Raw genomic sequence first — 15,897 nt, forward strand, 5'->3', positions numbered from 1 at the left:
ATCTCTCCAGGGACTCTCCCTCCTCATTGACTGTCAATCACAGCCAGCAGGCCAATAAGGAGAGAGAAAGGGGGAGGCCGAGCATTGACTCTGAGTGAATGAGCACGCAGAGCAGCAGCTTTGGAGCAAGCCTGCTCAGGTGTCCCCAGAGCAAGCTGCTTGGGGAGGGGCCAGGAGCGCCAACAGGGGACCCGAGAAGAAGAGGATTGGGACTGCTCTGTGCACAACCACTGCACAGATGAGGTAAGAATGACATATTTGTTATTTTTAAAAATCTAAATGGACTGTACTAACAGGTGTGTTTTGCTGGGCGCACTGTATTAAAGTGGTATTAAACCACCTCAAAAATTGGGTAAAAAAAAATGCAGGTTTAAGTCATAATGTACTAGTATGCACTGCATTTTAACTGGACACAGAGCAATCCAGCCCAACGATGCCATGGCTCCTGGATGCATCCATCTTCACCCAGGTCTTCTGGGTTCACGGACTCCGGATGTATGAATGGCCAGGGTTGCAATGTCATTCCGGCGTATGCGTGAGGGACACTGAAAAGGTACGGCACAGGTATGATGTCACTGGCTGCCTGCTGTGTGAATATCTCCTAAGAGTGGACTTTAGTTCCGCTTGAACTGTATGTAGTCTCAGCTACATACTGTATACAGCACTGTGTTCCAGTAGTGGTGCGGGGACTTCCCATCCCACTCAGGAACAAAATAGTCAGGCTGAGCGCTGCTCAGCCATTCATGGGAAGCTTTGTGTTCTGTGAATGAATACACCGCTTCCTCTGGGGGAGGAAGAGGGGCAGTTGAATGATGTCATGATCTCTGCCTCAGCCGGTTAGAAGAATGAACTATTTAAAGGGACATTAAATGTGGCGTTGGGCTTTAATAAACTGTTGCTCTATGATGGGCTAAGCATAGTGGAGCAGGTTGTCCTATATGTACACTTGTAGGCTATTTGTCCTGGTGATTGTTTTCACCAAATCAGAAGTGAAAATCCTCCAACTGGGACACCCTTTCCTGTCACAACTCTCCCTAAGATGAAAATCTATTCACTTTGGAAAGATTTCCTTTTATTTCAAATTGCATCTGTAGGACAGGAAGTGAAGTGAAGTGAAATCCATCAAGCAGGACCTAATAAGGGTTTTAAAGCTCCAGGCACAGCTATCATTTGTTAAACACTGTTTATTGCATGAGACATTCAATGAACAGAATACGATGCTTCAAAGCATAAGAGGAAATCTACAGAGATGATAGTTCCCCAATGCACAACAGTTTAGCCATGCATCAATAAACAAATAAATTCTAACAAACTCTGTATATTTCTTTGTGTTGCAATATGTTAGTCGAAAATTACAGACTAACATCTGAAAAATGTAGGATAAGAACCTTCTGCAGACAGAGCTCAATGAAACCTGAGGTCATCAACCATTGACGGCTATAATATGGTGTTGAGCTGCACACCACATCCCAGACCTTGTGGCATTTTATGAGGGCACCATCTATGTTCATATATGACTCTCTTTCATATGGAAGGATTTGATTGCTTCCATTAATCCACTGCGGGACCAAGGGGGGAGAGCTCTGAATCCACTTAAAGCAGGTCAAGTCAGATTTGTTTTTAAAATGTAAGTCCGCAGGGACAAAAACTGTAGTTGCTGACTTTTAAAAAAACGGACACTCACCTGTCCCTCAATCCCACAGTGTTCTCACACCGGTTGGGTTGATTGACCATTCTGTCTCCTCAGCGCCGGCATCTTTAGTGTGGGCACCTAGCTGTGGCAGTTTGCGGCTTCAGAAGCGGGTACCCACTGCACATGCGCTGCCTGCGCTGCGCTTCCTGAATGGTCCTGTAGCCTTCAAGGACCTGTCACGTGTCCCAAAAGACTATGGGGAGGGAGGAAGGGAGGACACCTTCCGATTGCCTAGCAGAAGTGGGAGCGGGTACCTGTCAAATTTGAGTACCCGCTTTGCCCCCCAAAGGTGCCAGTCATGTGCGAGTAGCGCTGCGCTTTGTGAATGGTCTCGTAGTCTTTTGGAACCTGTTGCGTGTCCCAGAAGACTACGCGGAGGAATGGAGGGGGGAGAGAACAACATTTTGCTTCCAATCCCCTAGGCCAGGGGTGGGCAACTATGGCCCTCCAGCTGTTGTAGAACTAAAAGTCCCATGAGGCATTGCAAAACTGACAGTTACAAGCATGACTCCCAAAGGTAGAGGCATGATGGGACTTGTAGTTCACCAGCAGCTGGAGGGCCACAGTTGCCCACCCCTGCCCTAGGTAATTGCAGAGGAAGTGGGAGCGGGTACCTGTCTAATTCAGGTACCCGCTCCCAAAAGGTGCCAATCCTTAACAGGGAGCAGGAGACAAAGCCTTAAAGTGGAACTTCCCTTTTGGGTGGAGCTCCGCTTTTAAGCGCAATCATCTGTTTATGCACCAGGAATAGATTCTTTAAAAAGTATCTTGACGTATCTGGGCCAAAATGATTCATCAAGTAGTACTAGCCTATACAATTCGGGGGTTGGGATGGTATTGAAAGAAGAGTGAAAAGCAGGTCTGTAACCTTTTTCCAACAATTGTCTATGACTGGGTAGGTCCAGATCAAATGGTTAAACTCTGCTCCTGGTTAAGCGCATCACATAGAAAAGTTTTGGCTTTATATACACTTTAGGGGGGTATGTAGGGACATATACACGTTATTTTGCTCATTCTACCAATGTACAAGTCATTTTGCAATATTTAGCTGTGTAGAACTGTGTTTCTCAACTGCAGTTCATGGTGATCACCTGCATACTTCTCAACAGATCAGTTCCAACCCCTGGGACACTGTCGCCCTTATCATGGCCCATATTTGACACATGCCCCAAAATATGCAGGAACTGCTTACTCATGGCCACAGTCCTCTGGTTTTTTTTTTTTTTTTGTTTTGTTTTTTTGGTTACTGTACATGCTCAGTAACTCAAAAGTGATGCTGTGTCCCTGGGATACAGCATCATCGGATTAGATGAGAAATGGTCTTGGCAAATCCAGGATGGTTGAAATGTATGCACTGACACTTAGACCTCCAGGATTATAGAGTCACTACTATGCTTCTTTTAAGCTGTTACTGGTTACAATTTTTTGCCTCTACCTGGAAGTCTGAAAAGCATGCACTGTTGAGGGCAGAAATCAGAACACTGGAGCAGATCACACTGTACATGGATACTTTATGCTGCAAAGTTTTAACCTACTAAACTGCTATAGGGAAAACGCAAACTCTTGTTAGAACAAGTTAATAACTTATGCTATTATAACCCCCCTTACCTCCACCCTTTTTTTTTTTTTTTTTTTTTGGAATAGATGTTTTTATTGGCCTCTAAAATGCATGCTCGGTGGCCAGGATGTAAATGTTTTTCTTAATTTTTCTGCATTCTGCAATTCTGTTTTCCTAGCATTGCTAATTTGTGTGAGTGCCGCAAACTTTGAAGCACTTCCTAGACAAAGTTTGGTGTCCCACATGTTGAAGCCAGATGAATGATTCATCCCATCCTCACGGGAACCCTTTGATACTGTCACATCCTGGTTCTGTTTGTCTATAATGCTTTTTATGTTTCTAAGACACCCATATCTTAGTAAGATTCTAGTGATCTGTTTTTAGCATAGGTCAAACTGCTATAATGTTGTGATTACCAGTGAAGAACTCAAGGGGGGGCTTCTATTAACAAGTGCAATTAAGACACCTGGATGGCTTTGAAGTCAAAACCCACATGGTTATTCACATGGAACAGAAGATCGGGTTACTATGATTTTCATAAAGACTTTTTATCTAGTAAATAGGAAAAAGTAATGATATATATTAAACCAGCAGTGTCATGCCCCTCTCAATGTCCTTTTAGGAAATGTCTGTTATTTTTAAGTCGCTATGCAATTTAGTTGCATGTTAATGTGGATACTTTAAAGTGGTTGTAAACTCTTACATACAGTGTGTACCCAGTGAAGTGACTGTCCTCCATTGAAAGTGCAGAATTTACACAGGATCTCTCTGCTCTGAAAAACAGGGAATAAAGAGTTGAAGTTACAGTTGTGGCCAAAATTATTCAACCCCCAATGCTGTAAAGGGGTTTAGGGACTATAGTGTACATTTGGAATTGTATTCAGAATCAAATCCTACAAGGACGTTGTAACTACCCAAATGCAACTAAAATGACATCAATTGTTTATGTAATACAGTAGTAAATGGTTCTTATGTGGTTTCTTCATTGCCACAATTATTCAACCCCTTAAAGACTACCACTCTGAAGAACAGAGGTTCATACAGGTGCTTTCCATCAGGTATTGAAAACACCTGTGGATGTCACCGAGCAGCAATCAAGCATAATAAGCACCAATTAGGCAGCTTTAAAATGACTGTGATACTCAGCTCCTTCTAGACATTTACTGGTGTGGTTACAAACATGGTGAAGGCAAGAGAATGGTCCAGGAAGACAAGAGAAGAGGTGATTTCTCTTCACAGGAAGGGCAATGGCTATAAGAAGATTGCAAAGATGTTAAACATACCAAGAGACACCTTAGGAAGCATCATTCGCAAATTCAAGGCAAAGGGCACTGTTGAAACGCTACCTGGTCGTGGCAGAAAGAAGATGCTGACTTCGACTGCTGTGCGCTACCTGAAGCGTAGAGTGGAGAGAAGTCCCCGTGTGACTGCTGAGGAACTGAGAAAAGATTTGTCAGATGTGGGTACAGAAGTTTCAGCCCAGACAATAAGACGCACACTGCGTAATGAAGGCCTCCGTGCCAGAACTCCCAGGCGTACCCCCTTGCTGTCTCCAAAGAATAAGAAGAGTCGACTGCAGTATGCCAAAAGCCATGTGGACAAACCACAAAAGTTGTGGGATAGTGTTCTGTGGACTGATGAAACAAAATTAGAACTGTTTGGGCCCATGGATCAACGCTATGTTTGGAGGAGGAAGAACAAGGCCTATGATGAAAAGAACACCTTGCCTACTGTGAAGCATGGTGGAGGGTCAATCATGCTTTGGGGCTGTTTTGCTTCTGCAGGTACAGGGAAGCTTCAGCGTGTGCAAGGTACCATGAATTCTCTTCAGTACCAGGAGATATTGGATGGAAACGTGATGCAGTCCGTCACACACCTGAGGCTTGGGAGACGTTGGACCTTTCAACAGGACAATGATCCCAAGCATACCTCCAAGTCCACTAGAGCATGGTTGCAGAGGAAAGGCTGGAACATTTTGGAGTGGCCATCGCAGTCACCAGACTTAAATCCGATTGAGAACCTCTGGTGGGACTTAAAGAAAGCAGTTGCAGTGCGCAAGCCTAAGAATGTGACTGAACTGGAGGCCTTTGCCCATGAAGAATGGGCGAAGATACCCGTAGATCGCTGCAAGACACTTGTGTCAAGCTATGCTTCACGTTTAAAAGCTGTTATAACTGTAAAAGGATGCTGTACTAAGTACTAAGATTGAATGTCACTTGGGGGTTGAATAAAACTGATAATGCTGTGAGCACAGAAAAGACATTTGTGGTTATTTCATTATAACTGTTATGTTATATTTGTCTGACCTACAAGTGCCTCTTTAATGTAAATGTAAGCAAGATGACTGAATGATCAAAAGCAATGTCAAACTGGCCAAAACACTCAATTTCAGTGGGGGTTGAATAATTTTGGCCACAACTGTACATCAGTGAGAAGAGCTCTGAGAGCTGGTTGTAAGGAAATATCACACCCTCTTCACACAGCCCATAGGAACTGAGCGAAGGTTATTAATCAAACCCTGTTGGGTTTTTTTTTGTTTTTTTTTTTCTTTTGGTGCCAGGAAAATTTTGTCAAAAGTAACTTGTGCTTATAGCAGAAAAACAAGGCAGCATGCAGAAATGACACTTGGTGCCCTTAATTGAGACAAGCACACACTATAGAGGGACATGTTTTGTTCATATTTCATGTCTGCAGTTTACAACAAGTTTAAAGATGGTCCTACACTTATGAGATGGAATTAATAAAATATAAATACATGGCTTTCTTTCTAAGTTGGAGCCATTGGAGACATATGGAAATCACTTCACATTCCAAATGGGATTTTTTTGTTTCAATTGGGCAGTGTACAGTAGGATGGGAGTTGAGTGATTTCCAGGTTAGTCTATATTATGTTACAACTTTTTTTTTTTTTTTTTTAAAGTGGTGAAAGTGGAGCCGGGAAGACTGTAGCAGCCAAATATATAATGAGCTACATCTCTAAAGTGTCAGGAGGTGGTCCTAAAGTACAGGTGAGAAAACTGTTCTTTACTGTTCTTTACCGATGGTGGAGTCCTTTTTTGAATGTAACCGAGCTTCGGAGGGAATTAATACATGGATTCAACCAAAATTAATCTGGGTTTGTGTGCTAGTAACTTTTTGAGGCCATGTTACAATTTAACATGAAGAGCCTGGTCCTGCGCACTGCATTTTTTTTTTTTTTCCAGTTTTGGTATGTTTTAATGCCAAGCTGATAGGACAGCCAAGACATCCTGCTCTGTTAAGTTGGCCATACACTGTTTGAACTTTGGCCAGTTTAGCAGGACCCGGCTGAATGTTGATCCATGTACAGCTGCTCTCATACATGAGAAGACCTTTCAAGTGCGGGCTTGTTGGAATATTTTGCTGTGATCAGCTCATGCGGTCAATCAACTGCAGCACTGATCAGTATATTGTGATGGTGGGGAGTCCCTCTGTCTGAATACAAGGACTCAACAGAGAAGATTCCCCTATCCATTTTGAGTGTGTGGACAGGGAAATTGGTTCAGATCTTTTTTCAAAAACTGAACCATGTATGGCCTCCTGATAATTGATAGCCACATAGCTTTATCTGAAATGTTACTGTTATACTTGTAAACTCTGTACCTGTAAACTGAGTTTGATCGCATATAAAATTTTAAATTATATGCCCATAATAAGCGCATTATACAGACAATAAATCTTACAATGGTAATATTTCCAATGAAGCAACAAACAAACGTAACAATATCTGAGACATAAAAACATAGCAGAAAAGTGGATAACACTCCCATTTTTGCTCTTTGTCGCTAGTTGCTAGTTGCTAGTTTCTATTGTCCTGAAAGTCCTGCAGGCCTTGTCTGTCCAATATCCTCTAGTGAATATATAGTTCCCCCATATACTCCCTTTATTGATATTAACATAGCCTCATACCTTATTCACCAGCTTCTAGTTTCCATTTACCTTCAAACATCACTCTGGATTCCTCTACTGTAGCCTGTCCAGACAGTAACCCCCACCTGTGTAATTTTATTTATTTATTGCAAGTACTTGTATAGCGACAACTATTCAGTTTTTTTATGTGTGTGTGTGTGTGCGCGCACACACACACACACACACACACGTCCCATACATACTAGGGCCAATTTAGGAACCAGTTAACCTACCAGCATGTCTTTGGAGTGTACGAGGAAACCCAAGCAGGCACAGGGAGAACATGCAAACTCCAAGCAGGTGGTGCGGTGGTTGAGATTCAAACCAATGACCCTAGTACTGCCAGGTGGAAGTGCTAACCATTTATCCACTGTGCTGCTCTCATGGACATGAATCTTTGTATCGGACGCATGTGTATGGCAGGTTACCAACTCCTTCTGCACTTATAGATAAAATATTGGCATTTGTCTGAGCTTGTACATGCAATACATGACTGAGTAAGTCTGATAATGGTTTTCTAAATGTTCACGTTTTGTAGCACGTTAAGGATATAATACTGCAATCAAACCCTTTATTGGAGGCCTTTGGTAATGCAAAGACCGTGAGGAACAACAATTCCAGCCGATTTGTAAGTTGCTGTCCTTTTTTTTTTTTTTTTTTTTTTTTTTTCTTCTAATTATGTAGCTGCACTTTGTCTATTGAAATATTTCTCTGTCAATAGTAAATGTTAAATTATTATTAAATGGTGAAGGGCTGAATGGAAACAGAACTCTTACATGAGAAAAACCTTAAGGACACATTTATGTGCATGGTTTTTGGGAGGGGGGGAGGGTTGGTTTTGTTTTTTTGACAACCTATGTCAATCCATATTGCTTTGAATGTATCCATTTGTTTTCAATGAGCTCTTATGTCTATGGGTCAAAAAATTGACTGCCACATTTTATTTACCACATTGCAAGACTGCGGGGTTGATTTACTAAAAAAAAAAAGGGCAAAATCGGGTGCAGCTGTGCATGGTAGTCAATCCCCTTCTAAATAACCTGTTCAGTTAAGCTTTCACAAAAAAACTTGAAGCTGATTGGTTTTTTTGCAGGTGCACCAGATTTTGCACTCTCCAATTTTAGTAAATTAACCCCTATGCATGTCTTCTTTTTTTTCTTTTTCTTTTTTTTTTTTTTACACAAAAGTGTGTTAGATTGATCTTTCAAATGATAATGTGTGTACACGGCACATGGTTGTAGTGCAAATTAACATAAGCTGCAGTAGAACATGCAAGCAAAAATATGAGGGAGCACTCATACATACCTTCCTGATTGTTTCATCTGAGCTTTCAATCAGAGAGAGACACACAGAGGGGTTGATTTACTAAGCAGAGGAAAAATGAATGAAATTGCAAGAAAATTATCCTTTTAGCTTAAGAAAAGTGAAAGTTCACTCTGCAAAGCATACCCAATCACATGCAAGGAAATTAAAAAAAATTTTGCTTTCACATGATTGAATGATGGAAGTCAGCAGAGCTTTACCTCTTTCATGAAGCTCTGCGTGATTTTGGCGACACGCACCCACACGGATGTCAGATTGGGAGAATTGGCTGTTAGTGCAGCCACTGCGTCCCAATAGACATCAATAGGACTGCCTGTATGGAGTTGCACAGAACACCTGTGCATCCCCATTTGGGTAAACACAGCCCTCCATGGGCATACTATAGTACATCCCATGTGAACAAGGCCTAACTAGACATTTCATTTTGTGTACATATTGCTCAATTAAACATTTAGGGGATTTTTTTAAATCTAGTACAACATGATTGTTTTACATTCTCATGTTAAATAGGGAAAGTACTTTGAGATCCAGTTCAGCCCTGGGGGAGAACCAGATGGAGGAAAAATTTCAAACTTTTTACTGGAAAAATCTCGGGTGGTGATGAGAAATCCAGGAGAGAGAAGCTTTCACATTTTCTATCAGGTAATACTATTTACGTTTATTTTTAAGGTGCCAATGTATTCCACAGTGCTGCTAGATAGCCTATTAGGCTTTTAATTCTAACAAACATTATACAATGTGCATGTGCCAAAACTCCTAAAGCCCTGCCACACATTTTTAATTGTGTTCGCCCCTGCTGGATCAGAACAGATTTGTTCCAAGAGATTATTGACATTGAGGCCGCTATTCCGGTCAGTAGGAATGTCTGGGTGTTAATGTCCTCTAAACATTGTGAATTGTTTTCAGAATACTCCCAGGTCAACAGATGTTACTGTTCCAGTCTTTCAGCAGCTAGTGCTTGGTAGAATGTACAATGAAACAATGCAAACTAATTATTATACTGTTATTTCAACGACGTCTACAGATGACATGTACATCTTGATGATCCAATCCGCTTGTTTGTCTGAGAACAGTTTAAGTACTAGATATTAAAATAAGACATGAATTTTATCACCCCACATTTGGAAACAGAATATGTATTCATTACATGGATTATTAATGATACTATCTATAGACAACTATGTGGAAAAGAATATGATGTACAAAAAAAACATGAAAAGCTGTAGAAACAGGAACTCATAATTAGTCCTAAATTTACAAATTTATAAAAGTGCCAAAAATATGTGAATGCTGGCTTTTAATATTCACATGCTGATTCTAACTTCATACATCCATACATTGCTCATAAACAAAAGCTAACGAAGGACTCTTTCACACTGGCTTCTGGGGGGATGCATTGAAAACAGGAAGCTGAGCCATAGTTTTCCCGGCTGCCCAGCGGAATTCTAACATTACAGCCTGAAAGGGCTGTACACATGCCACAGCCGTGATGCTTCGCAGCATTTTTAATTTGAACTGCAGAGTTTGACAGGCAGTACCACCTGTCAGACTCGTCCATTGAGATCAATGGGGCCGCACTGCAATTGTATGCCAAGTGGTTATATAGCCTGAAGGTTTTTATCTTTAACGCATTTTTGCATTGAAGGAGAAGTATTGGAATTTTTTTTAATCATATTTGCCTAGATAGATGCAGCATCACTCTGATGCTGCGTCTGACCCCCACCGGCTCTAGGGCTGAGAACCGAGCGATCAAACGCCACTGATCGCTCAGTTCTTCCCTCTAGTAAATTCTCATAGGATGTAGCAGGGCCCAGCATACCTTGGAGATGTTTGCAAATTGGCCTCATGGGATATATAGTGGTGCCCAGTAGGCACAATACTTACAGTATATACAGACTGAAAAGGAAAGAAGGAAGAAAGACCTACTCAATTCTTCAAATGAAAAGCAGGATAAAATTATATTTGCCTAGAAGAGACCCAGAATACCAAACACACCATTACAGAAGCAGCGATGGACAGAAGGGACTAGTGTGGTGACTTCACCAAATACCGATGCTTTTCATCGGTTGCCTTTTTTTGGCTCTGTTTAATATTGTAGATGAGTAATTTTTTTCTCCTGTTTTTTTTTTTTTTTTTTTTTTTTTTTTTTTTCTCGCATGATCTTTTCTCTTAAAGTGTTTGAATTAACAACATAGATCTTGTTTAGATGGGGAAATCATTTAAGCTGGCCATATTTCGAAGCAGAGCAAAGACGGGTTGCATATCAGTCCATCTATGCCCCTTATCGCTCAATGGAAAAGTTGGAAATTTTTTCTCGATCAGCGCGCTGCAGCCTCTTATCAGTGTATTCTGGCAGCAGAAGAGTCCCATTGTCTGTCCCTGTGCTATAATATTCGGATTCCTCAGTCCAACTCGCATGTGGATGTGGGAATCCATTAATTTTCTCCAATAAGTTCACTGGCTAATCAAAAAAAGAATATTCTATGGCCAGACTTATTTTGTGAATTGCTGTTTTGCCTCACAAAGTTATTTTTATCACTCTTATTTTAAAGGTGGATAAGCCATGAAATAATCTATGTAAATCTGAAGTTTAATGTCAAAATAGATAAAATAATGTACAGTAAATACACCACTAAGGCTGCTTTCACACTGATCTGTTTCTCTTCTGCTTTTTCATTAAAAAAAAGCAGAAGAAATACATGTGACCATTTATTCCTATGGAACTCTTTACTCTGATCAGTTGTGGGTCCAGTGCGTTTTTTTGAAAGTCTTTTAAAGTCCTGCTTTGCTGCAGGTTTGATGCGGTAAAAAAAAAAAAAAGCACCTCCCTATTGAACTCAATGGAAAAGGCTACCAAAAAGCACCTGCATTGCATTTTTGGTGCGGATTTACAGCAAAAACGTATTCATTTTTGCCATGGATCAGTGTGAAAGTAGCCTAACACACCAGGATAGGGATACTTTTTTTTTTTTTTTTTTTACATTCTTTAACCCCTTTATGACCACGGTGAAAACAAACCTGAACACCCAAGCCCAATTTTGCAACTTTGACATGAATTGGTGAAACTGCTCGTACATATCATCACAACTACTTAGTGTACCGGGTGGATTATAACTTTTGTGGGCTTTCATTTGGTGTGAAATGTTAATGGTTATCTCCTGATTATTATTTTTATTATCAAAGGAAATCTGGCCCAAAATAGTTAAACATAAATCAAATAAAAAATAGTTTTCTAAAATGTAGCTGTATATTTTTAAGCTATTACCATGTACCACTACCAAAAAAACCTGCAAGATAAAGTCTCCTACTTCTGACAATCACAGAAATACCACATATATGTGTATAATTTGTTCTTTGTGTATAGTAGGTCCAAGAAACAATAGTACATATTTTATTGTGTGTATTTTTTGTTTGTTTTTTGGGTTTTGTTTTTTTGTTTTTTAACCTAAACACACTGCCATTGACTGATGTTTACACTGACACTGCCACCTACCTTCACTAAGCTAGGTAAAGCACTGAACTAGTTTAATTTTTTTCGAAGGATAAAAAAAAGGGCGATCATGTGATCGGGATCCTTTTCCCCTGGGTTGTGACTGTTAGTGGAGACCCGAGCCCCCAGTACAAACACAGGAACATATATATATGCAGCTCCCAGATTTAAAGCCCATTTCCTGGATGCCACATACGGTATGTGTTATGTGGCCGTAAAGAGGTTAAAATAGTTACAGTTTAGTGAGATCTGAAATTTACAGTCACATGACTAGTATAAAGATCCTCAGCCTGGTGTTTCAGCAAACCGAATGTGTGTTTGTGTGTGGTAAAGAAATCTGCTCCAGGTGCTAAAGGTAGAGGATAGAAAAATCCATTTTCCATCATAAACATCAGCAAATAAAACACTATAATGAAAATACCTTATGTGTTCATGCTTTTGTGAATTGAGCCTTTTGTCAGGGACCTTGAAATGCCAGGAGAGGTGCAGGGGGTAGACATAGCATGTGGATTTTATTAGTCCACGCACTTTATATTTCCTACACTTCATACATTTAATGTATCACCGTTTTGGTTTTTTTATTATGTTTGCTGCTTTACCATTTACTTTGTATCTGAAAGGTTCAGTGCAATTGCATGATTCATTTTGATTTTACATGACATATTTTTATAAATCTGTTGGACTGAGCTCAGAGTTCCTTGGAGCCAAGCAATGTGGAAAAGAAATTACCATATGGGCAGCTTTTAATTTGCTGTATAAGAGGAAATGGTCTTTTCTTTCCTTTTAGCTAGTCACAACATCATGGCAGGAGACTGGGCAGCACAACCAGTATCAGTGAAATGATTTTTTTCCTTTTTTTTTAACCATATGTTCACTACAGGATGTTGGGAGCTCATTGGATTTCTAACAAATTGCCTGAACCATATGATTCAGTACTTGTAGCTTTTTTTTTTTTTTTTGCATATTTATTTTATTTTGCAAAGACATACACTTGAAGTCCACCTTTTTCACCAAACCTACCTGAACCTTAGCATATGTTGTAAGTAGTAAAAAAATGAGGGCTTGTTCACACTGCATACATTGTCATGGATTTTTTACCATTTTCTAACAAAAGTAAAATGTATAGAAAAGAGCCCTTTCTTTTTCTTTAGAATCTATTGACATTTGTGCAATGCTTTGCAGTGCATTGGGAAAGGACATATATACTGAATTTTGTGTGTGTTGACCTGCATTTTAAAAATTTGAGTCAGTCGAGTTCTTTAAAAAATTTAACACAGCACAAAGTATCTGAAATCTGTTCCAATGCAACAGGCATCAATGTACATCACATGTTGCAGTGTGAATGAACCCTGCAAAACCATTAACACCTGGATATTGTCTTTTGGTGCTGCACAGCAGTATGAGATGTTATCCTTCTTTAACCCCTTGACACCGACATAACACAAATATGCGGCCTCACAGAACAGGGCTTATTTCCGTGGGGCCGCATATTTGCGTACCTGTCTTTATGATGGAAGCATGCCACACAGCGCGCTCCCAGCACAAAGACCGCAATGTCACTGAGAGCACCGGGTCCCGTTCTATCGATCGGGACCCGGGACTCTCGATTCCGGGTCACATGATTGCTGTGATAGCCTCTTGATCAGCTATCACAGTGATCAGTCACTGTACAGCCTGGCCCCCTTGTTTTTTTTTTTTCTCGCGCTGTGAATGGAGGCGAGAGATACATTGTATCTCTCGAACTCCTGTCATAGAAGGGAAAAATGTAAAAAAAAAAATAAAATAAAGAAAAAATATCTAGATCAAGTTTTGATCTAGTTCAGTGCCAGGGTTAGTTCTTTGGTCAAGGTCAGGGTCAAAGGTCAGGATTTAAAAAAATTGGTGTCCATGTCAGTGTGTTTTTAGATTAAACAAAAGACAAACAAAATGCACACTATTGTTTCTGGGCTGTACTACAGGTACAAATAACATACACATGTATGGTATCGCTGCAATCGCCAAGAGCTGGAGAATTTATTTTGGGCTGTTCTTTGGTGGTAGGTTATGTTAGTAAGAAGAAACACACAGCTAAATTAAAGAAAAAATTTTTTTTTTTTTTTTTTACTATTTTGGGCCAGTTTTCTGATAATAAAAAAAAAATCAGGAGATATCCATTAAAATTTACCACCAAATGAAAGCCCAATTTGTTCTGAAAAACAAGGTATAATTCACCTGGATGGACAAAGTAGTTGTGATGACATGTACGGTTTTAGTGACATATGTCAACGTTGCAAAATTGTGCTTAGGCATTTAGATTTGTTTTACCCTTAGGTGTGAAGGGGTTAATGGACAACTTTAAAAGTGCCTACATCGTATACTCTGGCTTTATCACTATCCTTACTTCCAGTTGTTGAACATGAGAGCTAGTTTGGTTGAATTTCACCTGAACGGATCTTTCAGGAGAACTGCAAAATCAAAATATTACTCCTCCAAAAAAAAAAAAAAAAAGTTGGTTCACAGGAAATGCAGAATATTCAATTTTCATGAACATTATCTGAATTCCATAACAGAATCACATGCTTATCTGCTTATATTTCAAAATCAGGTACGTTCAGTTAAGCCGTGAAAACAATGATGTGCAAAGGACAGTAACACAAAACAACCAATAACAGTTTAGTTTTATGTAACGTGATTGATTGCTGTGAGTTACTTTTTGGACTTTTGCTTGTTAGTATATGAGCTCAACTAATCTGTTTAGTATACATTTGTGTGTTGCCAGTTGATTGAAGGCGCTTCTAAGGAGCAAAGGAATGACCTTGGCATAACAACCATCGATTACTACTATTATCTAAGCCAGTCTGGATCTTACAAAGTGGATGACATCAATGACAAGAGAGACTTTCAGGAAACTATGGTACTGCATGTGTATTTTCTGTGTACTGAAGTGACTTTCTGTAGCCTTTTAATACATTTACTGTTCATATGGGTTAATTGTGTTAATTACTAAATATAAGAAGCCATTCACGGGATTATATTATTATTATTATTATTATACAGTATTTATAAAGCGCCAATAGTTCGCTCAGCGCTGTACATTACAAAGGGAGACAGAACATGTGACAGAACAATACCAATACAATGCAAAACATGAGGGGATCAAGGGCTTATATAAAATTCATAGCATTAAAAATGTATTGATTTCCTTAGTACAATTGCAGTGTTTCGTTGATATCCCTTCATTTGATTTTAATTAACAGCTAAATATGAACAATCAAAGGTTCCTGCACAACATTGTAAGCTATTGAATTACTGTACATGCATGTAAAACTGACTTAAAACATCTTAAACCAGCAAACACTGGATCATTCAAACATTGCCTACAGATGAAGATGATGTATTTGAACAAACGACATATACATTTAATATGGTGTATTCATTTTCATAAAATAAAGATGTGTCATATGGGAAAAAGTACACCCCTACATTTACCACCATTTCAAATACATGAACATTAGAATGAGGTGTTCCAGACTGGATACCAATCTTTCAAACCTTTTAAAGGGAGTAGCCACGTGGAACCTGTCAAACTTAAACCACCAAGATCTATGGTCTGTTGTTCTCTTTGCTATTGATGTATTTGATGCCATCATGCCAAGATCAAAAGAGATCTCTAAGACCCTCAGAAAGAAGACTGTGGATGCCTAGAAGTCTTCAAGGGACTTAAAGAGGTCACCAACTTATTTGAATTCCATGATTCTACTAGAAGAATCATAATCTACAAGTGGGGCACATTTCAAACTACTGCTAATTTGTCCACGACTGCTGAAGAGCTGACAGTTGATGCTAAAAGAAGTCTTCCAAGAATCCCAAAAAATCAGTGTGGGATCTTTAGGTAACTCTTAAAGCAGTTGGTGTCAAAGTGCACTC

General features: G+C 39.7%; 1 protein-coding gene across 1 annotated transcript in view; it reads left to right on the forward strand.

Annotated features, from left to right (window-relative positions):
- Positions 1 to 15,897, forward strand: part of MYO1E (myosin IE) — a 143,653-nt gene that overhangs the window by 21,363 nt on the left and 106,393 nt on the right. Inside the window, exons 4-7 of the mRNA XM_089667664.1 lie at positions 6,172 to 6,259; positions 7,717 to 7,806; positions 9,012 to 9,143; positions 14,750 to 14,884. Coding sequence (XP_089523790.1) covers positions 6,172 to 6,259; positions 7,717 to 7,806; positions 9,012 to 9,143; positions 14,750 to 14,884 — 445 coding nt within the window. The remainder of the gene's footprint in view (positions 1 to 6,171; positions 6,260 to 7,716; positions 7,807 to 9,011; positions 9,144 to 14,749; positions 14,885 to 15,897) is intronic.

The sequence above is a fragment of the Staurois parvus genome, unplaced genomic scaffold (genome assembly GCF_062004578.1).
Source record: "Staurois parvus isolate SC_StPar_1 unplaced genomic scaffold, SC_StPar_1.0 ptg000054l, whole genome shotgun sequence".
Classification (NCBI taxonomy): Eukaryota; Metazoa; Chordata; class Amphibia; order Anura; family Ranidae; genus Staurois; species Staurois parvus.